Genomic DNA, 26379 nt, shown 5'->3' with positions numbered 1-26379 from the left:
GAACTCCCTCTGTATACCAGGCTGGACTTGGACTCTGACTCTGCCTTGGAGTGCTGGGATTAACAGTGTGCATCACCATGCCCAGCTTTTTTTTTTAAGAGGAGAAAAAAACATATTTAATTTTGGGAGTACCACAAAAAGGGACCTGTCTCCAATGGACTTCATGCACTTAAATGGGGCATGTCTCAACTATGTGACATGTTATGCTGCTATCCTCGGGTTTAAGATAAAGATTCTGAAGCCGTTTGTCCAAATCACACTGTTAGCAGTAATAAAGCCTGGGTCTGCAGCCTGGCCGCCCACCATCCACAGAAGAGGCTCATTCCTAAAGCTGCTGTGTTAGGAGCATGCCGGAAGGTAGAGCCTGGAACGTGAGGTGGCTTTGGGGAGGTCAGTACTCCAGGGGAAGTAGTGCGTCCAGCTGTCTGTCTGTCCAACCATCAGGCAGGTTTCCATACAGATAGCTGGGAAGAATCGGTTGTCATGGTGGGCATAAAGGTGACATAGACGGAGAAGTGACTTGAAACCTTCACACACCACTAACAAACACAGGTCAAAATTTTGCTTCAAACTTGCTACAAGGTGGGAGGTATTCTTAAAAAAAAAAGAGGGGGATAAAACAATTTTAAAATAAGTAAACATAAACCTAAGCAAAGGTCCTGAGTGATAGCTCAGCCCTGAGAGTGCTAGCTGCTTCTGTAGAGGACCTGGGTCTCTTCCCAGCAGGCCACATCAAGCTGCCCTCAACTGCACCTAACCCCAGTTCCTAGGGCACTGACAGCCTCCTTTGGCTTCTGTAAGCACCTGAATGAATCAGCATACTCATAAATATAATATATATGTATATATAATGTATAAAACAAACAACAACAACAAAACCAAACAACTAAGGCAAAGATTTGTCTCTGGGCAGAAATGTTTTGTTTCTTTCTTTACTTTGTGAGTTGGTATCGTTGTAGCCCAGGCTGGTCTAGAACCCACTAAATGTAGCCAAGAATGACCTTGAATTTTAGATCCTCCTGCCTCTAACTCCCAGGTGCTGGGATTATAGGCATAAGCTATCACACCCAGCGGATGAGCTGCTGGGAAGGATCGCACGGTTTCTCGCGTGCTAAGGAAGCACTCCAGCAATGGAGCAAGATCCCCAGCCCCGAGGAGACACATTTTAAAGGAGAAAGTATAAGGCAGTTTTGAATTGTGAAGACTGAATTGGCCAAAGCTTAAAATAGCACATAAATGGCTTCATACTGTTTGCATGTTGACCTGATACTATTTGTAATATTTTTATTTAATTAAAATATGTTTTCAAATGGAATTACTGTGGGGTCCTTAGCTCACTCCAAAGGGCCAGAAGACACCTGATTGGTAATTGCAGAAAACAGCTTTATTCCCAAAAAACCCAGCATGCTTTGAACCCGAGGGGGAGGGTAAGGCAGACCCAGTTAAGCATGCTTAAGGGAATTCCAGCTGTGGTTAAGTGTACTTTGATTAGGTATAGACCCTTCCTGATACAGGAATCATTTCATGATTGGCTCACAGCGCCTGGCCAGCTACTGTGATTGCTGTGTCAGGAGTATGTCCGCAGTGTAGGGGATCTGTCTGATGTGTCAGGGGTCTGTCTACTGTGTCTGGGGTATGTCTGCTATGTCGGGGGTCTGTCTGCGGTGTTGGGGATCTGTCTGCTGTCAGGGGTCTGTCTGCTGTCAGGGGTCTGTCTGCAGTGACAGGGGTCTGTCTGCTGTGTCGGGGATCTGTCTGCAGTGTTGGGGGTCTGTCTGCAGTGTTGGGGTCTGTCTGTCTGCTGTGTCAGGGGTCTGTCTGCTGTGTCAGGGGTCTGTTTGTGGTGTCGGGGGTCTGTCTGAGGTGTCGGGGGTCTGTCTGTGGTGTCGGGGGTCTGTCTGCTGTGTCGGGGGTCTGTCTGCGGTGTCCAAGGTTTGTTTGACTGAAAATAACAAAAACAGTTCCTACTTGTGACAGGATAGGATCCTGATTGGTTGTCAGACTGGACGTACTTCCTGAGGGTCTGGTCGAAGCCAGATGGGAGTCAACAGAGGATGATGGGGTAATAACAGGGGCAGAGGTCTTAGCAAACTGGCCCCAGGGGGGAAAAAACAACTGGCCCTGGGCCTTTCAATTACAACTGTTTAAATTTTATCTTTCAAGTGTAGAGCCACTACAGGTGGATTTCTGAGTTCGAGACCTGCTTGGTCTACAGAGGGAGTTCCAGAACAGCTAAGGTTACACAGAGAAACCATGTCTTGAAAAAATAAGGACAAAAGAAGAGGGCCACTCACAGATATAGAGAACCTATATCTGTGATTCATGTTACTATGTCTACTGGACAGTGCTGGTTAGAGAATCACTGTGGGCTAGAGACACTTTTAAAAAATAGCCAAGGGATGTCTAGTTAAAAGTTACCCAAAGCTTTCTAGGCCTGGTCAAAGGTCCTTGGATTTCTCCCAGTACCACAGTTGGCCAAGGGAGTATCCCCATAAAGGCCTTCTTCAGCCTCTCAATGCCTGTTAAAATCTAGCCATAGTATTACATACCTGTAATACCTGTAATGCCAGAGACAGGAGGATGGCAAATTCAAGGCTATCCTGTGCTACGTGGTGAGACCCTGTTTCAAAACAAAACAACAGTCTAGCAGAAAATTGCTCAAGCCTTTCACTAGAAGACGAGGGTCCCATTCAGACCACAGAGTTCCACTCTGGTTGGGATTTGGGACAGTCTCTGGTAAATCTGTTGCCAATGGTTATGGAAGGCCCAGAGATAAAGCATTTTTAATTTTACTTCCCACTGGGGCTTGACCTGCTGCTTCTCTGAGGTGCAGAAGCATTGCCCTAAATGTCTCTTGCAGTTGGGCCTGGTGTGAGTGAGCTCTTGGGAAGTGGGGGCAGAAGGATCAGGAATTCAAAGTCATCCTAGACCCTGTTGTCAGTTTGAAACCAGCTTGGGCCAGATGTTAATGGCCTGTGCTTTTAATCCCAGCAGGAGACAGAGGTGGTTGGTGTAAATTCAAGGCCAGCCTGGTCTACAAAAGTAAATTCCAGGACAATCAGATTGGTTACACAGAGAAACCTTGTCTCGAAAAACCAGAAAAACAAAACAAAAGCCTAAACTTCTTGGGTTACACAAGGTTCTGTCTCAAAAAGGAACAAAAAGGGACAGAGGATCAGGGCTGGAGAGATGGCTCAGCAGTTAAGAGCATTTGAGGTTCTGAGTTCAAGTCCCAGGAACCATACGGTGGCTCACAATCATTTGTAATGAGATCTGGTGCCCTCTTCTGGCATGTAGAGATACGTGCAGGCAGAACACTATACATCATAAAGAAATAAATATTTTTTAAAAAGGAAGAGAAAAAAAAATGCTTGCTTAGGCTTTTAACCTTGGTGACAGGAGGCAGAGATGTGCCCAGAAAGGACTCTGAAATGCCCTTTGAGCCATGTGCTTAGGGAATGCCACTGGGGAAGCGGGGTCAGGTTCAGGCTTGGTGTGAGGCCAGGGCCCAGCATGCTCCCCGGGGACTCTGGGAACTCTCATTGCTTCAGCCCTCTTCCTTGTGTTAATGAGTTTAGCTCAGTGACCCATTGGGTAGACCTCTATGCTTGCTGTTTACCTGTCCTTTAAGAGAATTTGGGATGGGGGGGGGATGAAAAATAACATACCTTTTCTGGCACTTTACGTTAACATTTAGAACTTTAAATCATCAATCTAGAGAATTACAGATATGGGGCTACTGCTCTTCCAGGAGACCCAGGTTCGAGTCCCAGAGCCCACATGGTGGCTTACAACCTTTTGTCACTCCAGTTCCAGGGACTCGGATGTCTTCTTCTGGCCTTCCAGGGCACTGGGCACTCATGTGGTCCATAGACATACATTCAGGCAAACACATCCCTAAAACAAAAATTTTAAATCTTTGAAAAAAACAAAACTGCATAGCATAGAGTCTCACTTCCGGTTCATCTTGATGTCCTATATACTCTTGCTGCGCCCGCAATTGCTTGCAGCTGGAGGGGGAGGCAGAGATGGCTGGCGTCGCAGATGAGCTTCCTGTGACTCTCCCTTCTCTGCTTCTAATAGGAACGTGTCAGTGGCTCTGTTAGACTAAGCTATCGCTGTATTTGTACTGCTCAAGTAGTTGCCATGACTACTTGCCATGGTAATCTCCGCAGCAAAACAGCGTTGTGTCCTGAGGACAAAAGCCGTACTATGAAAACAAGGTACAGGATTCCACCCTCCCAGCCTCTCCAGTCTGTTCTATAGCCGACCTTGGCCCAGAGGAAAAAGAAAATGGGCTTTCGGCACAGACACATTGGGGCTTGAATCCCCCGCAGTGGCAAATAGCGCTGAACTTGGGAAATAAACCTCTTGGAACCATACTTCCTTTTCCACCAACCAAGGCCAACAACTGCCATCTTAGGGCTCTTGAGAGGATCACATGGGATAAACCAGTGAAATGAACTGGACAGCATCTGGCGTACGACAGACCTCCAATTACTCCTGACCTTCCACGGTACATAGGTAATTATTAAGCTGGCTTCCTGCGATAGCGATTGTGAAGGAAACGAGCAAGACTCAGCAGGTGAAGTGGGTTTACGCGGCTGCCGCCGAGGCAGAGCCTCACGCCGGGAGGGAGGATGCTTTGCACTGCTCTGCGGGAAGGTCAATGGGTTGTTACAAGTTGTGAACTATACCAACCCAGGCCAGTTAAAGTTGAGTTTCATGTTTATTCAGCATCTGGGATGCCGGTGTTGAGGTCAGGCCACCCTGTCCTGGGTTACTTCATGATGTGTAAAGCAGTGTTTTGTCAGACCGTCTACTTTATCAAATTTTGACTACATTTTGAGGATGGAGAATGAAATGAATAACATTGTTTGTCAACTTGACAGGGTCTAGAACCAGCTGGGAGCTGTGGGCCTCTGCACATGCCTATGGGGGGAATATCTTTTTTTCTTTTTCTTTTTTTTTTTCCAAGACAGGGTTTCTCCGTGTAACAGTCCTGGCTGGCCTCGAACTCACTGAGATCTGCCTGCCTCTGCCTCCCATGTGCTGGGATTAAAGGTGTGTGCCACCACTGCCCAGCAAGGGGGATTATCGTGATAACATTAATTGAGGCCAGAAGCCCTGCCCATTGTGGGGGTCACCACTTCCTGGCTGGGGTCCTGGGCTGTCTAAGAGGAGAAAAGGAGCAGTCATGTGGTGGTTCAGCACTCTGCCTCTGATTATAGATGGGATGCGACTAGCAGCTGCTTCGATCTCCTGTTGCCTTCTCTGCCCTCGTGGGCTGTATCCTTGAATCCTGAGACTGAACAAAACCTTTCCCTTAAGCTGTTTGGTCAAATTATTTTTATCCCAACAAAAAGAAAAGAAACTTAGGACAGATGATATCTGTGAGCCTGAGTGGCATCCCCCAGTGGTACAGACTGATAGATGATTATTCTTGGAAGTAGAGAGGGTGCCATCTTAGAAATGTATTGGGGTGGGGCTTAGCGGGTAAGAGCACTGACTGCTCTTGCAGAGGACCCAGGTTCAAGTCTCAGCAGCCACATGGTAGCTCACAACTGTCTATAACTCCAAGATCTGACATCCTCACTTATACATGCTGGCAAAACACCAATGCACATAAAATAAAAATAAATAAGTAAGGATATTAAAAACATTTATTGGGGTGAATTGGGACTGTAGGGGTGCATAAGTATCTCAAGATTAAAAGCATCTCAAAAAAACCAAGCCTGCTAGGGCATTTGTCAGACACATCAGTCTTAAGAAAGATCACTCCCTTCCCTGGCCCCCATAAAGAGGTGGACACCTAGTCCAGCAATGGCAGTCAGGCCCCCTGACCTGCCATCTGGCCACCTGGTGCATGTATCAAGGGACCAACTGGAAGAGACTCCTGACTGTCCCCGGAGCTTCAGCTCAGCTTGGTCCTGTTGTTGACGTGAGATTTGACTCTTATCTCTGTTTAACTCTGTCTAGTTGATTGCCACTGGCCTCATCAACATTTCTCCAAGTCACCCCTTCCATCCAACATCCAACGTCCATCTCATGTGTATTATTCAATGTTTATTAAAAAAAAAAAACAAGCTGGGAGGTGGTGGACACCTTTAATCCCAGCACTTGGGAGGCAGAGGCAGGCGGATCTCTGTGAGTTTGAGGCCAGCCTGGTCTACAAGAGCTAGTGCCAGGACAGGCTCCAAAGCTGCAGAGAAACCCTGTCCCGAAAAACCAAAAAAAAAAAAAAAAAAAAAAAAAAAAAAAGAGAAAAAGAAAAGAAAACAAACAAACAAAAGACAGGATTTTTTTTTTAAATTTAGAATAGCAGTCTTTTTGTTTGTTTGATTGATTGTTTTTTAAAGGGAATTAGGCCTCACGATCATAGGGGCTGAAGGTTCACTAATAGGCTGTTTGCAGGCCGGAGAATCAGAGAAGCGAGGAGCATGACCCAGTCCAAGGCCAGGGGCTGCAGAACCAGCAGCCAGCAGTGCACCCCCCAGCCTAAAGCCCATGGCTGAGAAGCTGGAATCTGGAAGTGTCACAGGTCGTTCCAGATGGCAGTGCCAGAGTTTCCCCTTTTCCTTTCCTGTTCTGCATGGTCATGGCAGTTGGGTCACGGTGCCTGTCCTCACTAAACTAATCCACGCACTGGTCTCTGGAAACACTCTCGCCGACACACCAGGCACTCATCAACCCAGGCAAGCATGCACCCCAAACTAACCATCACACCTCGGCCGGCTTAATACTCTGCTGCCGTTTCACCGCCTTATGTGATGAATGTAACCATTTAAAAGACAATAAGCACGTATTTCAGTTGTTTCTGTAGGTGTCTGCCTGAGCTTCTTAGCTGGGTGGCTCAGGCTCAGACTGCTTTCAGTGTTGTGGTTGCGCCATCAGTGAGGACAACAGTCGTTTTCAGAGTCTGCCTCCAAGCCTGTGCGTTCTTCTTGCTGGCTATTGGCTGCAGATTTCAGTCAGTTTTACCATAAATTACCTTACGGCAGGTGGATTCTCCCCAATCACGGTGTGTGTGTGTGTGTGTGTGTGTGTGTGTGTGCGCGCGTGTGTGTGCGTGTGTGTGTGTGCGCGTGCATGCACACACATGAAAAAAGAGAGAGGGGGAGGTCTTTTTTTTAATTAAATTTATTTATTTATTAAAGATTTCTGTCTCTTCCCCCCACCGCCTCCCATTTGGGAGGTCTTTTTTTGTTTGTTTGTTTTTTTGAGACATGGTTTCTCTGTTACCTGGAATTTGCTCTGTAGATCAGGCTGGCCTTGAATTCAGAGATCCCCACCCTCTGCCTCTGCCTCCCTCCCCAGTGCTGGGATTACAGATGTGATGACAAGGTCTTTGTTTTAAGTTGTTCACCTCATATATTTTGTCGGAGCTGACTAAGAGAATGATAAATCTCAGTAACACAACAGTCAGTCCGGCGTCGTGGGATGTTTGTACACTGTGGGAAGGTGCATTGCTGTGATTGGTGTAATAAAAAGCTGAATGGTCAATAGCTAGGCAGGAGGTGTGGTTGGGGCTTCTGGTCAGAGAGAGAACTCTGGGAAGAAGAAAGGGCAGAGTTGCCAGCCAGAGAAAGCAGGGTGTGCAGGTGGACAGGTCACAGCCACGAGGCTTGTGGCAGGATACAGAAGAACAGAAATGAGTTCATTTAAGCTCTAAGAGGTAGTTGGGAACACGTCTAAGCTTTAGGCTGAACTTTTATAATTAATAAGAACTCTTCATGTCACTATTTGCGAGTTGGCTGGCTGGACAGCCTTAGCGGTAGAGTCAAGGAAGAGTAGATAATTAAACTGGCGCACACCTTTAATCCCAGCACTCGGGAGGCAGAGGCAGGCAGATCTCTGTGAGTTCGAGACCAGCCTGGTCTACAAGAGCTAGTTCCAGGACAGGCTCCAAAGTCACAGAGAAACCCTGTCTCAAAAAACCAAAAAAAAAAAAAAAATTAAACTGAAAACACAGAGACACTAGGAAATATTTGATGGTGCTTCTAGAGAGGATCAGAGAAGGGGGGTGAATGGAAGGGACCGGGGAGAGGGCTCATCAACGGTAAGCGCTTGCTGTGCAGGCATAAGTTTGGATCCCAGCACCCATGTAACAACCATGTTACAACCATGTAATAAGCCATGTGGCCCATGCACGCCTGCCAGCCCGGCTCCACAGGTGATAGAGATGAGGGTCACTGGAGCTTTCTGGCTGCCAGCCTGGTTGAGAAAACCCAATCCTCAGGTTCAGGGAGAGAGAGACCCTACCTCAAAGGAATAGATGGATCTGATAGAGGAGGGCTCTTGACACCCTCTTCTGGTTTCCTCACATGCACACAGGCTCACACAAGAGCAAGCACATGTTTATACACTCTTGCACAGATACATACAAATAAATAAGCAAACAAATTGGGGAAAAAAGAAACTTCAGTGGAACTCAGGAGTGGGTGGTATACACCTGGGATTTCAGAACGCCGAAGGCTGAGGCAGGAGGATAATGAGGTCAGGAGGAAGAGGAGGAGAAGGAGCTGATGAAGCAAGCCGACCCCAGATGAAGGTGATTCCTGTGGGAAGCAGAGGCCAAAGCTGGAGATACATAGACTCTAAACTAATCTAAGCCTACAGCAAAGTAATCTAATTAACCCAAGGCAGCTAAGCCTGTCTGTAAAACATTCACTTATATTAGCCAGTAAATAAACCTCCTTTTTTTCTATGCAGGACTGAAGTGAGCCAAGTGCCTTGTGCATTCTGCCAAACACTATCACTGAGCTGTATTTCCACCTAACACATAAACCGGATCATGTTATTTTCTTACACAACACCTTGCGGCTTCTATGAAGCTCCCTTCGGTAGAGCCCAGGGTCTGTAGCATGCCCTAATTAGAGTCACAGTGATCTCTGCCTCCCATTTCTTTTTACCTTGTTTCTGGTTTTGAGTTTATTATACCTTCTATCCTTGCCCAGTGTGGTGGTGCACACCTTTAACCACAGCGGTTGGGAGGCATAGGGAGGCAGATCTCTGTAGGTTCCAGGTCAGTCAGGGCTACGTAGTGAGACCCATCTTAAAAAACACACTAACAGCCAGGTGGTGGTGGCACATGCCTTTAATCCCAGCACTCAGGAGGCAGAGGCAGGTGAATCTCTGTAAGTTTTAGGCCAATTTGGTCTACAAAAGCTAGTTCCAGGACAGGCTCCAAAGCTATAAAGAAACCCTGTCTCAAAAACAAAAAACTAACAAACAAACAAGAGGGACATTGACAGTGAGTTTGTGAGGTTTAGTTACCCATAAAACAGTAGAAGCCACGAGCAAGATGACCATACTCAACCTCATCAGGACAGCCTAGACACCTAAGACCTAGGTGCAGAGGTTGGACCAGTTTTATCTGCTAATGAGATCCAGGCCTCTGGCTGTTATGGGTGTTTTGTCTGCACGTACTGTGTGCGTCATATACATGCAGTACCCGTAGTGGCCAGGTGGGGGAGGCAGATCCCTTGGAACTAGAATTATAGACAATTGTGAACCACCATGTAGGTGCTGAGACTTGAACCCTGGCCCTCTGTAAAAGCAGCAAAGGCTTTTAACCACTGAGCCAGCTCTCTAGGCCCTTACTTTGTTTTTGAGACAGTCTCACTACGTAGCCCAGGCTGATCCGGTACATTCTATGTTGCCAAGGCTGGCTTTGAGCCTGCACCAATCCTCTGGTCTTTTCACGAGTACTGGGATTGCACACCTGCTCCAGCCTGCCCAGCTTTAGTAAGCCATTTCTTCTGGAGTAAATGTAGCTCATGAGTGGATATTCTGACTTATTAATGGATACGGTAAATGAATGAAAAAAAATAGAATAAAAAGGAAAGGAAAGGACATGACCGCTCCTAGATATGGTGGAGGAGAAAGTTTATCGTAGATAGGTGGGAGAGCATAGTCAGAGGTGGGGACATCTGGGAGAGTCTAGAGTGGACATGCCCAGACTGAACTGTGCCACGGGGTGGGGGAGAGGAGAGGGAGGGGACCAGGTACGGCAGTTAGGTGCTCAAAGGTGCAAAAGGGGCAGGTAACCAAAATGTCTGGATTCTTTAGGGAGTCTCTGGGAAAAAGACAGCCCAGCCCCTGGGCTGGAGAGTTCAGGGTAGAGGGTGAGGTATGCCATCCAAACACTGTAACAGGTAGGGACTGAGGGATGCCGGGAGAACCTGGTGGCCAGGTCCTCTTTGCTAGTTAAATAGGCACCTCAGTCATTTGTCGCTGATCCTGGAAACCCTGTCAAGGAAAGAAGGATTGAGAACTGGGCCCCGGGCTGGCAGGTCTGCAGTGGTCACACTAGGAGCTAGATCAGGCACTGCTATCCGAAGCTTCCTTCTTGATATCAAAGATGGCATTAATTCAGCAGGTATCAATCCCGGTGTTGATCAGAAAGGCGAGCAGAGGAGGATAGAGGGTTGATCTGGAGGACGGCTCTTTGGATAAACAGTTCACTGAGTGCATTGCAGAGGGGCATGCAATGGGGCAGTAGCTACAGTACTGTCTGCAGCACAGGAAAATGGGGCTGGAGTTAAATGTGTAATTTGATATTTGTATTAGACATCCACTTAAAACTCAGTTTCAATGAGGAACCATTTACACACAATAAAATGTACCAATTCATATCGAGAATTTCATGCGTGCTTAAATGTTCGGATCAAATTCACCCCCAATTCCTTCCCCTTTCATCTCCAATTCCTTCAACATCCTGCCATTTTTCTTCATATGAACTCTATCTCTATATCTGTATATGTATATATATATATACACACACACATACATACACATATCCATATATATACAGACACATATATGTGCATACACTATCTATATATTGCTCTCTCCCTCTTTCCCTCCCCCCTCCCCATTATGTCCACTTAGTGCGGTCTGCATGTGCCTGTAGTGTGTGTGAGGCTGTCCACAGGAGCGTGGGAGCCACTTCAGGAGCTGCATTCCTGAAGAAAACTTCTTCTTTCTCCTTCAGCAGCCATCGATTACCAATCACTTCTCTCTCTCTCTCTCTCTCTCTCTCTCTCTCTCTCTCTCTCTCTCTCTCTCTCTTTATTTTTAAGCTTTATTTATTTATTTTTATCTTATGTGCATTGGCATTTTGCCTGCATGTGTGAGGGTGCCAGATCACCCAGAACTGAAGTTACTGTCTGTAAAGACAGTTGTGAACGCCATGTGCTTGTTGGGAATTGAACTCAGGCCCTCTGGAAGAAGTCAGTGTTCTTAATTGCTGAGCAATCAATCCCCAGCCCACCAAATCACTTCTCAGCTAGGGGATATTTTGGGAGTTTTATTTTGTTCTGTTTTTATTATAAAACAGAGTCCTGCTGGGCGGTGGTGGCGCACGCCTTTAATCTCAGCAGTCCGGAGGCAGAGGCAGGCAGATCTCTGTGAGTTCGAGGCCAGCCTGGTCTACAAGAGCTAGTTCCAGGACAGGCTCCAAAGACACAGAGAAACCCTGTCTCGAAAAACAAACAAACAAACAAACAAAAAAAGACAGAGTCCCAGGCTGGAGAGATGGGTCAGTGGTTACGAGTACTGGCTGCTCTTCCAGAGGTCCTGAGTTCAATTCCCAGCACCCACATGGTGACTCACAACCATCTGTAATGTTATCTTGTGCCCTCTTCTGCTCTTCTGGCCCACAGGGCAAGGACTTGGGAGCCTCGTTTCTCCTGGCAGCCCTGAGCAGGGGCTTTATAAGCACAAGCATCACAAATTTGTTGCCAGGTTACAGTTACAATGCTCACCCATCAGAAGTCAAAGATTAGGGACTTTTCTTGTGTGTCCATCGTTATCAATGGACACAAAATGGAGCTTTTCAGTCCAACCAATCAGATACTTGTTCTTTCTGTTGTTAGGAGCAGCCACAGTGTTTTAAAGAACTAAGGAGCATAACAGACTATTTCTATTGCCTAAGGAGGAGGTTGGTCAGCTACTGGAAAGTTCCCAGCTCCCCTAGGTTTGGGCACCTGAACTGTGTTTCACCCCTCAGATAAAATGGATTCTGAAGTCAAAATGACAGTAATTAGGCCAAGGTGCTTTTGTATGCTCCCTTCGTGTCCCATGTTCATGTGGTGCCCAAGGGGGAGTTACAGACAACTCTAAACCCCATATGGGTGCTGGGATTCAACTATGGACCCTGGGTCTTAAGTCCTTTGGAAGCGCAGCCTTTGCTCTTAACCACTAAGCCAGCGTGTCTCCAGCCCCTGCTGTAAGGGGTTTGATTCCCCTTGGAGCAACTCCTTGAGCAACTTCTTTCAGACCCACAGGCTTGGCTTTACTTCAAGGCTCCACCACCTGCCGGCTGTGTGACTCCGAGCTTTGGGTTCAGCGTTTCTTTAAGGGGAGGTTATTAATTAGTGTCAGGGAGTTGTGCAAGGGCCAATCTAGCACTTCAAGCCCTATGCCATCCCATAGTATGATGAATGGCAGTTTTTATGAAATAGGATGATGGTTATCAAGATGCCACTGAATTTCGCAATTAGGTGGAAGGTGAACTTAGAGACCAGTTTCAGTGGGAAGGAGGGGAGGAAGTAGCAGGAGGTGAAAGAGAGCTTGAAAGAGTGGCATTCCAGAGAGTAAAGACCCCACGAACCGCCCTGATACATAGGAAAAAGAAGTTTTTTGACATCAAGCTTTAGAATGAAAACTATGCGTATTTGAAAGGTCAGATTAAAGTGGTTGTGGACAGAGTGGGACTTGAAGATCAAAACAGGCAGGTGTGTGTCAAAAATCAAAGCCTTAGCCAGACCTGGCGGTGCAAGCCTGCAAGTCCCAGTCCCTGGGAAGCAGAAGGAGGAAATGTAGGTGATCCTGGGTTGTGGGGCAAGAATGAAGGGAGCCTGGGCTCCGTGAGAGCCTGTTTCAAATCCCAGGCTGGGGAGATGACTCAGCATGTAAAAAGGCTTGCCATGCACGCCTGACAAGTGAGCTGGAAGCTTGAACCCACAGCGGAAGAGAACCAGCTCTGAAAGCTGTCCTCTGAGCTCCACGCGTGCGTTATGGCGTCCGCATGCTTGCATACACACACACACATACACACACATGCACAATTATTTTAAAAATAACAATAAAATAAAGTAGAATAGAAGCCTTTAGAGCTGGGCTTGGTAGTAGACACCTGTAATTCCAGCCTTTGAGAGGCTGGACTGGGAGGACTGTGAACTTGAGGCTAGTTTGGGGAATTCTTTCTATAAATGAAAAACAAAATAAAAAGCAAACAAAACCCCCTCACAACCGGGCGGTGGTGGCACACGCCTTTAATCCCAGCACTTGGGAGGCAGAGGCAGGCGGATCTCTGTGAGTTCGAGACCAGCCTGGTCTACAAGAGCTAGTTCCAGGACAGGCTCCAAAACCACAGAGAAACCCTGTCTCGAAAAACCAAAAAAAACAAAAACAAAAACAAAAAAACCCTCACACCTTGGGAAGATATTAAGCTCTTTAAGGCAGCTGAGCAGCAGCAAGACACAAGCATTTGAATACTTTCCAACAGGTCCTATGACCACCCCACTTCTTTTTTTTTCTTTTTTTTAAATATTTATTTTATTTATTTATTATGTATACAATATTCTGTCTGTGTGTATGCCTGTGTAGGCCGGAAGAGGGCACCAGACCTCTTTACAGATGGTTGTAAGCCACCATGTGGTTTCTGGGAATTGAACTCAAGACCTTTGGAAGAGCAGGCAATGCTCTTAACCACTGAGCCATCTCTCCAGCCCCACCCCACTTCTTGTTTTTCCCTCCCATGTTGGACTAGGGCTGAGCTGTGTGAATGGCATATGAGAAAAACTATTTCTTATGAACCGTATTGTGTTCTTACAAAAAGTGTATGCTCAAATCCTCCCCTCTAGTGCCTCAGAATGAGACCTTATGTAGAAATAGGGTCATTACAGAGACTGCTGAGTTAAAATGAAGTCATTAGGGTGAACCCTGGTCCAATAAAACTGGTACCCTTTTTAAAGGGGAGAGGACTTGAAACACAAAGACAAACATGCACAGAAGGAAAACGACATGATAGCCTTTAGGAAAGAGCAAGTCATTTGCTTGGAATGCTTACATCTACAATCCAGGAGTACTAAGGCTTGCCAACAAATGCCAGAAGCTAGGAAGAGGCAAGGGAAGGCCCTCCCTAGAGCTGTCATAGGGGAAAGACCCTCCAGACACTCTGAGTTTTAACTTGAAGTCTCCCAAAACTGCAAAATACTAAATCTTTGTTGTTTGATTCACAGTGCTGGTGCCCTAGGAAAAGGAATATGCCACGTTATAGTGCATGAAGGCGCTGTTTCTGGAATTAGAATATGGTGACTGTAGCTCCCATCTCAGATGCGCTGTCTCTTAGAATGCTCCCTCCGGGGACAGTCAGCCACCACAGAGTGGAGACACTCGGGCAACTTACAGCAGGGTCCCACAAGGAAGAGAATTGACTGGCAGTGAATGACCAGCAAGGGACAGAGGAGAGGTGCAGGAATATTCTGAAGGAGCTCTGAAGGAGGTTTCATTCTAGTTGAGAAAATGAATGAGACCACTTCAAGCCAGAACCCGCGAGTCACTTCTGACTTCCTGATTCCTAGGCAGAGGAGGGACATGGTAGAACAGCTGATGAGATGTAACACAGGAGTGGACCAGACAAGGCAAACTGAAGTCACGAGAGCCCTAATCGGGTGACAATTAATTTTTGCAGACCTGAGAGCTAGCGACTCCTGAGTCTGGTTCCCTGGGGAAGGTAATCTGCATCTGGCATGTGTCCAAACGAGTCTTTTAAATGAGAGTAAAGAGTGGAAAAGAAGGAGAAGCTAAGGCAAGAGCTGGAGTTGGTGTTGGCTTAGAAGTGTAGCTCATTTGCTTGAGTATTTGCCTAGCACGCAGGAAGCTCTGGGTCTGAGCCCTAGCACTGAATAAACCAAGAATAAAACCGACAAATGCCTGTAATCCCAGTGGCAGGAGAATTATAAATTCAAGAACAGACTAGAGAGCTGGTTCCATCTTTAAAGACTAGATTCATAACCAAAATGTCAAGAAATTCAAGGTCATCTTTGAATCACGGAGTGCCAGGCCAGCCGGGACATGAGGGACATGAGATCCCGTTCCTCAAATCAATCAATTGGTGTAGATTCATATCAAAAATTGACACCAGACACTATGCACGGCTCTGCCAAGATTTTTTAAGTATTGTCAACAATTTCTGAATTAGTGGGAATTGTTGCTTTCTATCCCTGCTTAAGAAGATATTTTCTTTAAAAAAAAAAGAAGAAGATATTTTCTTTTTTGGGTCTGTTTTGTGTTGTTTTTGTTTGTTTGTTTTTGAGACAGTTTTCTCTGTGAAACAGTCCTGGCTGTCCTAGAATTTGCTCTGTAGACCAAGCTGGCCTCAGACCCACAGAGATCCGCCTGCCTCTACCTCCCAAATGCAGGGATTAAAGGCTCATGCCACTGCCACGCTAAACTAGGAAGCTACTTTCAGGCTCCCTAATGTTAAACTCTGTAGTTTACACCCATACGCATTTGTGTCTCTCTGTGTTTCTCCTTCAGTCTCATGCCTTTAGCGATCTTCTGCTTGTTTTATTTCTTGCCGCCATCCAGACTTCTCCAGCCTTGGTGATAGGGACACTGAAAATTTGTCTGCACTGCTTGAGATCCCTGGGGCCCCTTTAGTGCACAGGAAGAGATCATGTGCCGGTCCGGTCCTGTAGCTGCTTTTGTGACCAGGGCCTAGGAAGGGAAGTCAGGAATCGAGAGATTGTAGGGCAGAAAGATCGTTTTCTGCTGTCACACGTTAGAGCACCTCTGAGGGAGACAGGAGGTGCGGAGACAGTTTGGAATGTCTTTCACATGGTGGCTTCTGCGTAACGGCTCCTGAGACATCAGCTGTCGGTGTCTGGAGGGCTGGAGAGAAGTACATAAACATCCTGAGTAGAAGGTGTTTTCAGCATTACAGTGGTTCCCTATGATTGTCCTAATCAGGCCTCAAGCGAACCCGAGTGAGGCGGCAAGACAGAAGCAGACGATGAAGTTTAGGCAGATCACAGTTGAGTGTAATAGTTGTCCAAGTCTTACTAGCAAATAGTGCTCCTCGTCAGAGCATATAAATCAACATTTCTGCCAGTAAGGATCCAGGCAGCAGGATGCTAGAAGCGCAGCACAGACGACGCCATCTGAGAACGTGAACATCACAGAATGTACTTACACACACCTAGATGTACGAACATGTGTGTGGGCCGCTGCAGGTGACATGGTATGCAGTTACACAGTGTGCCAGTTAGCTTTTGTCCCCTTGAACAAACGAAAGTCATTTGGCAAGAGGAAACCTCTATTGAGGAGATGCTTCCATCTGATTGGGCTGTAGGCAAGTCTGCAGGGTATTGTCTTAATGGTTGGTATGGGAGGGCTAAGCCCTCTGTAGGCAGTACCACCCCTGGGCAGGTGGTTCTGGGCTGTATAAGAAAGCCGACTGAGCAAGGCCTGGAGAGCAAGCCTGTAAGCAGCTCTCCGCCATGGTCTCTGCCTCAGCTCCTGCCCCGACTTCCTTTCGTGATGGACTGTTAGGTTGTAGGCTGAAATAAACCCTTACTTCCCAAGTTTTTGGTAGTGTTTTATTACATTAATAGAAAGCAAACTAAGACACACAGTAAAGTATCTTTAAAAAAAAAGTAAGTCACTGGGTGGTGATAGCGCAGGCCTTTAATCCCAGCATTTGGGAGGCAGAGGCAGGCGAATCTCCTTGAGCTCAAGGCCAGCCTGGGCTATAGAGCAAATTCTAGGACAGGTTCCAAAGCTACACAGAGAAACCCTGTCTCAAAACAACAACAACAAAAAAAAAAAAACAAAAAAAGTTGAGGTATTCTCTTAACCAACAATACTAAATACCTAGTCCTATATTTCCATGATCAAGTACTGTATACTGTACGGTACTGCAGGGCAGGCTTGTTTACTCCAGCATCGCCACGAGCACGTGGGGAATGCCTTGGGAAGAGATGCTGTCCCGGCTAGTACACCTCACTAGGCAATAGGAATTTTCAGCTTCTGTTGTGTGATGTTTCTTGGGTCAAGAAATAGAAACATTTGTTTACCTAAGAGAGAGGGATCCAGGGGACAAAGAAAGGAGCTCACTCAGTTCCAGCTTGGTGAACCAATGAGCTTGCTGGAGTTACTTACAGGAGCATGTGTGATTCAGAGGCAGGTGCAACCCGAAAGCCTCCTCCCCGGTGAGCGGGGTCTTGTGAGCAACCTTCATCCCTCCACTTAGGAGTGTAAATAGGCCTGGTCCTCCGAGAGTCTCCTTGTCAACAATTGCTCTTATTCGAGATGGCAATGTCCAACCCAAAGAGACAACTTTATCATATAGAAAGGGCCACCCTCAAATACTGTAGTCTACAGTTGACAGAAACAAAATGTTTGTATTCTATGACTCTAGTGCCATGGATATTTACGGGTATTTTAAATACTATGTAGTTTTTTTCTTTTTGGCTTTTTGAGACAGTTTCTCTGTAGCTTTGGAGCCTGTCCTGGAACTCTCTCTGTAGACCAGGCCGGCCTCGAACTCACAGAGATCTGCCTGCCTCTGCCTCCCAAGTGCTGAGATTAAAGGCATGCACCTCGTAGGTATTTTTAATTAAAAAAATATTTAACAAGAGAAAGATAAGCTTGTAGGGGTGAATCTGAGTCAGAAACAGACGTTTTTATTTCTCTCTCTTTTTCCTTCTTTTTTTTTTTTCAAACGGTCTCACTATGTAATTCTGGCTGACTCTGAACTCACTATGTAGAGCAGGGTATCCTTGAACTCACAGATACTTGACACCTCGGGCTCAGAAGTGCTGGATTAAAGGGGTGTGCTACTATACCCAGTCACCGTTTCATTTTTGACACAGGGTCTCATTCATTTTGTAGCCCAGGCTGAACTCTAACGCTTGCCAATCCTCTTGTTTCAGCCTCCCAAGGTGTGGGGGTTACAGGCAAAACCCAGGATTTCAACATCCCAAAGAAATTATTTCAGGATAATTATTCTTTTGAGAAGTCATTTGGGCTAGAGGGATGGCTCAGTGGTTGAAAACATGTACTGCTCTTCCGTAGGACCCAAGTTTGATTTTCTGCCCCATTGGGCAGCTCACAGCTGCCTATAACTGCAGCTTCAGGGGATCTAATGCCACTGGCCTCCAAGTGTCCTTGTACTCCTGTGCACAATACCTACACATATACTTTTAATTAAAAATAATGAAATAAAGAAAAACTTTTGGAACAAAATCTGGAAGAAAGTTAACGAAACTTTTTGTTGTTTTGTTTTGACACAGGTTCTCACTATGTAGCCCTGGCTGGCCTGGAACCTGTTATGTAAACTAGGGTGTCTTCAAACTCAGAGAGACTCGCCTGCCTCCAGAGTGCTGGGATTAAGGGCATGTACCACCACAACCATCTTGACATTTTTTTTTTTACTGTCAGAAATTTTAAGAGTTTGGTTATATTGAGGAAACTGTCAAAAAACAAAACAAATAAAATAGACTATCTGTTCAGAGTGAATAGTGTCCTCAGGAATGTATGAGACAAGAAGAAAAACAGTAGACACTTGATTGCACATGATCACGGATATATTGAAGCAAAAATAGTGGAAATGTACACAATTCTACAGAAAAAAAACTCTTGTCACACCAAAATTATGTGCCGAAGGTTGGTGCAGATCTTGAAAGTAGAACTGCGCTTACAGAAGAAACTTAGATGCTTAGTAATGTTACTCCTTTGAAAGTTAGGAGTAAAGATTTAAAAATATTACATCTATCTTTTTTCTTTTTAGATGTATTAACAATTTATTGCATCACAGGGCAGTAGTGGTGCACACCTTTAATCCCAGCACTCAGGAGACAGAGGCAGGCAGATCTCTGAGAGTTTGAGGCCAGCCTGGTCTTCAAGAGCTAGTTCTAGGAGTCAGGCTCCAAAGCTACAGAGAAACCCTGCCTAAAAAAAAAAGCCCAAACCAAAACAAAACAAAAAACAAACAAAAAGAAAAGAAACAAAAAGAAAAAGAAAAAAGAAACCATGCTTAGTCACCATGCTTAGCTACTTTATCAACTCCCTACAGCTTCAGGGAGGGTGTGACCTGATTTCTGGGAAGAGAGAGGCAGCTAGCAGGTGTGATGCAAGGACAATAAACTTGCTCTGACTTCATGATCTTTGCATCTTTTTCCCTCTACTAGAAAAGTTATTTGCTTGGATGTCTTTAGGAAGGGTGCCCATGCACCTAATAGAATGACTTGGGAGAAGAATGTTCATACAAATACGGGTCTGTAAGGAGTTGTCCTCCTTCCCCAGGCATTTCTGGAATGGTATATGTTTTTAGTGTGTGGTGTACATGCATGTGTATGGGGCAGAGGTTAAACTCAAGTGTCTTTCTCAATCACTCTCTGTAGTAATATGGGCGGTGGGGCTGCGTCCCCAACACCCCAGCTGCCTGCTCGGTTAGCTTATGCCCCGAAATAATTACACAGACACTGTATTCATTTAATCACTGCTTGGCCCTTAGCTCTAGCCCTTACTGGCTAATTCTGATATCCCAATAAACCCACCTCTAATAGTCTGTGAGCACCGGTCTTACCGGGAAGATTCTAGGTCGGAGCTTCATTGTGTGTGTCTGCCTGGGAGCGGGGCATGGCGTCTCTCTGAGGCGTCTGCTCTGGAGAGGAGAGCTGTGGAATCTGACCTCACTTCCTCTTCCTCCCGGCATTCTGTTCTGTTTACTCCACCTACCTATGTCCTAACCAATAAAATGGGCCAAGGCAGTTCCTTTATTAGCCAATGACCTTCCTCCATCAACTCTCCAAATTCTGTATTAGGGCAGGGTCTTTCACTTGGTCTCTGAACTCACTGATTCTGCTAGTCCAGCTAGCCTGCTTGCTTCAGGGACGGCATGCTGGGGTTGCAGGTGACCTGCCATGTTGGACTGACACTTCACTTAAGTAGGTGCTGGGATTTGAACTCCTGTCCTGATTGCACAGCATCCCTCTTAGCCACTAAGCTCTCTCTAGTAAGCTTTAAAAATTTTATTTGATAAATATATATCTTGTTTTAAATTCACACCATAGATCACTGTGAGTTTTATTTATTTTTTAATTTTGTTTTGTTATTTGAGACAGGGTTTCTCTGTGTATCTCTGGAACTCACTCTGTAGACCAGGCTGGCCTTGAATTCACAGAGACCCGCCTGCCTCTGCCTCCTTGCGTGCTGGGATTAAAGGTGTGTGCCACCACCACTATAAGCTATAAATTTTTTATGGACCCTCTGATGCTGCTTTTATTTGCATCCCTAACTGACTTGACAAGCTTATCCCCTGTGAACCAGTCAAGGTCCCAGGTGCTCTGAGGTCAGAACTAGGGCTGTGCTTCAGCTTCCTAACTACTAATTATCTCCTTGAAACCCTAGCCGACAATCTGTGACCCTATTCTAGGGACATCTTAAAACTTGAGATGATGCTTGGTGTTACAGAAATAACACTAAAGAAAAGTAGCCTTCTCACTACAATGGCTTTTTTTTTTTTTTGCCAACGTTTCTAGATCTCCTGACCTTACTGGGGGAGGCAGAACGGAGTTAAGGATGTGGAGGGCTTCACTCTGGAACCACATTTTCCATTTTATGTGTTATACAGAAAGGACTGGATAATGGCCAGTTGGATTGAGAAAACAACTTGAAATCTGTTCCAGCAAGTCGGAGCCCAAGAGTGGTACTAAGTTCGGTGCAGGAGCGTTACTATCCACAGTCACTTCACTACCTCATCATGTAAAATCCCTTCGTTAGTGGAAAAACAATTCAGTTCCTTAGCTTTAGAACGAAAGCCCAAATTGAAAGAGGAATTCACTTGAGACTCAAGGAACACTCCCTCCTTGAAGCACATTGGGAAGAACAATTTGCAGGCCTGGTAGTTCAGGTTTGTAATCCTAGCACACTGAAGGCAGAGACACATGGACCTCAGTGAGTTCAAGGCTAGCCAGGGGTGCTTAAGGAGACGGTGTGTGTAAATAAATTTGTAATTTTTTTTTGGTTTCTCTGTAGCTTTGGAGCTTGTCCTGGAACTAGTTCTTGTAGACCAAGCTGGTTTCGAACCCACAGAGATCCACCTGCCTCTGCCTCCTGAGTGCTGGGATTAAAGGCGTGCGCCACAGCTGCCCAGCCAGTAAATGAACTTTTTAAAAAAAAAAAACGGGTGTTTTTGTAAAGCCTGGGTTTCTTTTACCTGGTTAAAAAACAAAAAATCTAAGAGAGCTGTGTCATGGTGACTTTTTGGGGGCCACTCACTGCCCCCACCACCCACAGACCGCCCGCTGCCGTCGACTGGGGGAGGGGCCACCGTGAGGAAGCCCCGCCCCTCGGGGGGACTTCCGGCTCTGCGGTAACTTCCGTTCTCGGCTCCGACTGGGCGTGCCGCCCCTGGAAGTGACGCAAGGACGTTCCTTCCATTTTGTGCACCGCCCGAGCCGCTAAGTGCGTCAGTTGTGGAGAGACGTAGACGAGAGGAGGTCTGGTCTGTAGGGAGGCAGCCGGCTCCGTCGCAGACTACGGACCGCCCCGGGTCCCAGCCGCCAAAGACCCCGTCCGGTAGGTGAGTGGCTCTCTTGGAGGGCAAGGCTTCTCGGATCGAGGCTTCTTCATGGCCGCTCGGGTCGCGAGCGTCCGGGGCTTCGCTCTGTGCGGAGGACGGCGTCTAGAGAGCGCAGTTGATTGAGGTGGGCGCCGGGGCACGACTCCCTCTTGGTGGTGCTTGAGGGGGCCACAAGGCGGAAGGGAGGGCGTTCGGGGGAGGGCGTTTTAGGGGGAACCGGGGCGCTTCTCCCCGCCACCCTTCGGTGCTCCTCCTCCGGCTTGGGACGCCCGGACGCCGGGAGCCGGCCTCGCCCGGGGCCGCTAGGGGCTCCCTTTCGGTCGGCAGGCTCGGCGCTCGGAGGCCCTGCTCTTCTGAGGCCGAGGACGGAGCTCGTCCGGCTCGCTCCTCCCCCGCCGCGGACCCCCGCCGCCGCCATTTTGTGCTGCGAACGCGCCCGTCGCCGACTGCGCATGCTCGGCTGTGGCGTCGCGAGATTCCGGCTTGTGACGCTCGGGGAGGCCGCGGCGCGTGCGCGGCCAGCTGCGATTGGACGGGGCCCTGTGGAGGGCGGGGCCGGCTTCGCCCGCATTTCTCGGCCTTTCCGAACTGCGGCAGATGGGAGGGGGCCGGGAGCCGGCCTCGGAGCGCGGCTGCGCAGCCTAGAGAGGTGGCAAGTGGGCGTTGCGGTCGGCCGCGGTGTGGAACCTGGGGGAGAGGGGGTCGTTTGGGGAGTGGAGTTTTAATTTGAATTTTGAATGCGAAAGGGGCCTGAACTCTTGCCACAGCCGTTGGTAAACGTCTTGAGGCTCTGTATGTATGTTTGACTGCTTGACTGATCCTTCCCCTGTGCCCTTATTGATAGGGTCTCGATTGATTTACTTGCCTAACAGGAAACACTAGCCGGGCATCATGAGTGGCTGTCGGGTGTTCATCGGGAGACTAAATCCTGCAGCGAGGGAGAAAGATGTGGAAAGATTCTTCAAGGGTTATGGACGGATCAGAGATATTGATCTGAAAAGAGGTTTCGGGTTTGTGGTAAGTGTTGCGAACTGAGTTCATTAACTGTCGAGAAGTGGGTAAACGGGCGGTGGTGGCAGCTTGGGAAGGGGAGGCAACGGATCTCTTGAGTTTAAGGATAGCCAGGGCTACACAGAAACCCTCTCTCGAAAAACAAAACAAAAAAGTAGTTAGAACTTTTGTGATGAGCACTGGTTTTTAAATGGATTGAGTCTTTTTTTAAAAAAATATTTATTTATTATGTATATAATAGTCTTGTCTGCAGGCCAGAAGAGGGCACCAGACCTCATTACAGATGGTTGTGAGCCACCATGTGGTTGCTGGGAATTGAACTCAGGACCTTTGGAAGAGCAGGCAATGCTCTTAATCACTGAGCCATCTCTCTAGCCTCCTGGATTGAGTGTTTGTGTAACGTTTTTTCCAGAAAAAATGTTAGTTGCAGTCTTGAGACAGTGAATTCCCTTAGGTAGTATTAAAAATAATGGCGGAATGGGGCTTGTTCACAATCACCCCTTTCTATGTATTGAAGATATACCTCATTCTGAAACTTGTCACGATTTTAAAAGGCTGTAGAGTACGTGTCTAAATGCTGTTTAGTGTCTTACTGTAATGTAAATTTTAGGAATTTGAGGACCCAAGGGATGCAGATGATGCTGTGTATGAACTTGATGGAAAAGAACTTTGCAGTGAAAGGTAGTGAAAATCAGTTTCTATCTACTTCCCCCAGGATAACAGAGGAAACTGTTGGGAGTGTCGGGTAAGCAGTCATAGGCTCTTTGATGTCTTCATAGGGTTACTATTGAACATGCTCGGGCTCGGTCTCGAGGCGGGCGAGGAAGAGGACGATACTCCGACCGCTTTAGTAGTCGCAGACCACGAAATGATAGACGGTAGGTGGTGCGCAAAATAGTCTTAATTAAGCATAGGAACCGTTAGCAAATGGTTGTGAGGCTTGAAGTCTTAGTCCACATCCCGGGAACCCTGAATCTTGGTGGGAGTGCTTGCTTGCTCGAGTCACTGTCAGTAGAATGTTCTGGCACAGACCATCTGACAGTGCTTGTTCTCCTCCTCAGAAATGCTCCACCTGTAAGGACAGAAAATCGCCTTATAGTTGAGAATTTATCCTCAAGAGTCAGCTGGCAGGTTTGTTGAAATACAGTTTTGAGTTATTTTAATGTGGCATTTAAAAGTGTTAATGGGTAGTTAATGTTTTATTAATATTAAAAGTTTTAAATTAATGGATTTAATTGAACTATACTTTTAAACTTTAATTAAATGTAACTGGGGGATGTTTCAGATATTAATATTAGTGATCAATGTAATTGTTTTGAGGTTATTTTTTCCATGTTTTTAAAAATCAATTTTAACCAAATATTAAACCCTTTATTTGCCAGCCTATCTGTGTCGTTGGCCTTATGACGAGGAGTGCCTGTGGGTTATCCTAATCGTTGTCTTGGTCACTCTTGGTTGGGCCTGGTTGACTTTGCCAGTCAGCTCCTACAGTGATCAGTTGGCCACCTCTAGATCTGTGTTTGCCGGTCTAGACGTAATCGATGCACTTACTTGAAGTGCCGGGTTGCAGCGATCCCAGAACGTTGATAACGTGATCTGATCCCTAAGTTGAGAGCTGTCTTCCTGTAACGCTTCCGAATAAGAGGTCCTGGTCGAAAGAGTTGAAAGATACGCAATTAGTTGGTCGTTGGAATCCTGATCGCAGTAAAGTGGTCCTTGGTAACTGCACAAGAGTAAAACATGTCTGCATCGCCAGTAGTCTGCTAATAGGGAGGGCTGTGCGATTAAAGGCTTCCATCGATTGGGTAGTATCCTTCAAGTGGGTGGCGAAGAGCCAGTCGGGCCTATGTCATGAAGGTTTCTCCGACCGCTTAATGGTTTGCTGCTTGACTAGCCTAGGGAAATGTTAATAAAGGTAAAGTAAATTTTTTTAATGACATATGGGGCACAAAATAACTGGTGTCTTTGTAAATGTTTTTTTTTTTTAAATATAAAACTAGTCTTTAAAACATGTACTGTTCCTTTTTGGTTTTTTTTTGTTGTTTGTTTTGTTTTTTGTTTGTTTTCCCCCTCTTGTACTGAGCTCAGTTAGACTAATACTACTATAATGTTAAAAATCGGAATTTCCCTCTAGCATTTTGCTTAAAAGCAATATGCTATTTGCTTATTTCGTGCCCTGGCATAATTTTTGAACTCTGATAGAATACAAGTGTGGTATACGCCATGTTTGTACTTTATCTAACAACTTCTCTTTCAGTAGTCTTGTTTTTATACCGTGTGGTTGTTTGTGTGTCACTTTGCCCTTTCTCTCCTTAACATGATTGTCTTGTGTTAAGGACCTCAAAGATTTCATGAGACAAGCTGGGGAAGTAACCTTTGCGGATGCACATCGACCTAAACTAAATGAAGGGTGAGTATGCACTGGAGTTGAGCCTTTCAGTTATCTGGGACTTTCATGGTGGCATTGCTAGGATCTAAAGTATGCATGTGCTTGATTGTGGTCGTTTTGCATTTGGCAGCTTTGGGAGAAAGTTTTTTGTCAGGGGATTGTTGTTGGTACTGCCATTTAGTAGGGATCTGGCATCCTGCACATCTGACAGATAGTACATGGTAAGACACCTGCAAGCAGTTGTCTGCCTCAGCACTCACAATAATGGAGTGAGCAGGGAATCTTCTGAATGCTTGTCTTGATCTGTGTAGACGCATCTGCATGGCTGTTGGAGATACAAGCTTTAAAGACATTTCTTTCCCTCCCATTTTCAGGGTAGTTGAGTTTGCCTCTTATGGTGACTTAAAGAATGCTATTGAAAAGCTTTCTGGAAAGGAAATTAACGGGAGAAAAATCAAATTAATTGAAGGCAGCAAACGTCACAGGTATTCTTTTGTTAATATTTTTAAACCAAAAACTTTATGTAACTAACTTTTAGAGCTTTATCATACAGGTTGATTTCCCCTTCTTTCTTTCCTCCCCATTTTTCATAGCAGGTCAAGAAGCAGGTCACGATCTCGGACCAGGAGTTCCTCTAGGTCCCGCAGCCGATCTCGTTCCCGTAGGAGCAAGTCTTACAGTCGCTCAAGGAGCAGGAGCCGGAGTCGGAGCAAGTCCCGTTCTGGTAGTAGGTCTCCTGTGCCTGAGAAGAGCCAGAAACGTGGTTCTTCAAGTAGATCTAAGTCTCCAGCATCTGTGGATCGCCAGAGATCCCGGTCCCGGTCCAGGTCCAGATCAGTTGACAGTGGCAATTAAACTGTAAATAACCTGCCCTGGGGACCTTTTTTAAAAAAAACAAATTCCCAAACCATACTTGCTAAAAATTCTGGTAAGTATGTGCTTTTCTGTGGGGAGGGATTTGGAGGGGGTTGGGCTGGATTTCTTTGTAGATGTGGACCACCGAGGGGTTGTTGAAAACTAATTGTATTAAATGTCTTTTGATAAGCCTTCTGCTCACACTTTTGTGACTGTCTGAAGTATATAGTTTGTGTATATTGACAGAGCTCTTTTATAACTAAAGCATTTAATTTTTTGTACTAGAAAAACTTTTGAACATTTTAGTTCATTGTTCAGATATGTTAACTCAAGATTAGTTTAATTACTCAATTAAACTAATAGCTTTGGACACTTTAAAAGAGCTCTAAATTTGCGTGTATATAAAGGCTTAATATGAGTTTTCTTTGTTAGGGTCGTGGGTGTCTTCTCACCCGTTAACAGCTGTAGGACAGACATTAAAGCAGCTGTTTGTTATTGATAATAAAATATATTAAGTATTATACAA

General features: G+C 46.1%; 1 protein-coding gene across 8 annotated transcripts; it reads left to right on the top strand.

Annotated features, from left to right (window-relative positions):
• Positions 1-4013: 4013 nt before the first annotated feature.
• On the top strand, positions 4014-26379 carry Srsf5 (serine and arginine rich splicing factor 5). Of its 8 annotated transcripts, none has more exons than XM_075947515.1 (8): positions 4014-4524; positions 22471-22615; positions 23220-23290; positions 23389-23487; positions 23671-23740; positions 24946-25019; positions 25373-25483; positions 25595-26379. In XM_075947515.1, the coding sequence occupies exons 2-8, from the start codon at positions 22490-22492 to the stop codon at positions 25851-25853; spliced, it is 810 nt and encodes a 269-aa protein (XP_075803630.1). In that variant the 5' UTR covers positions 4014-4524; positions 22471-22489; the 3' UTR covers positions 25854-26379. The 8 variants fall into 8 exon arrangements, with proteins under 8 accessions (XP_075803630.1, XP_075803625.1, XP_075803628.1 ...); XM_075947510.1 differs by having other exon boundaries at positions 4418-4524; positions 25592-26044; XM_075947513.1 differs by lacking the exon at positions 4014-4524 and adding an exon at positions 21460-21594.

The sequence above is a fragment of the Microtus pennsylvanicus genome, chromosome 14 (assembly GCF_037038515.1).
Source record: "Microtus pennsylvanicus isolate mMicPen1 chromosome 14, mMicPen1.hap1, whole genome shotgun sequence".
Taxonomy (NCBI): domain Eukaryota; kingdom Metazoa; phylum Chordata; class Mammalia; order Rodentia; family Cricetidae; genus Microtus; species Microtus pennsylvanicus.
The sequence above is the reverse complement of the archived record's forward strand: the minus strand, read 5'-3'. Positions and strand labels throughout refer to the sequence as shown.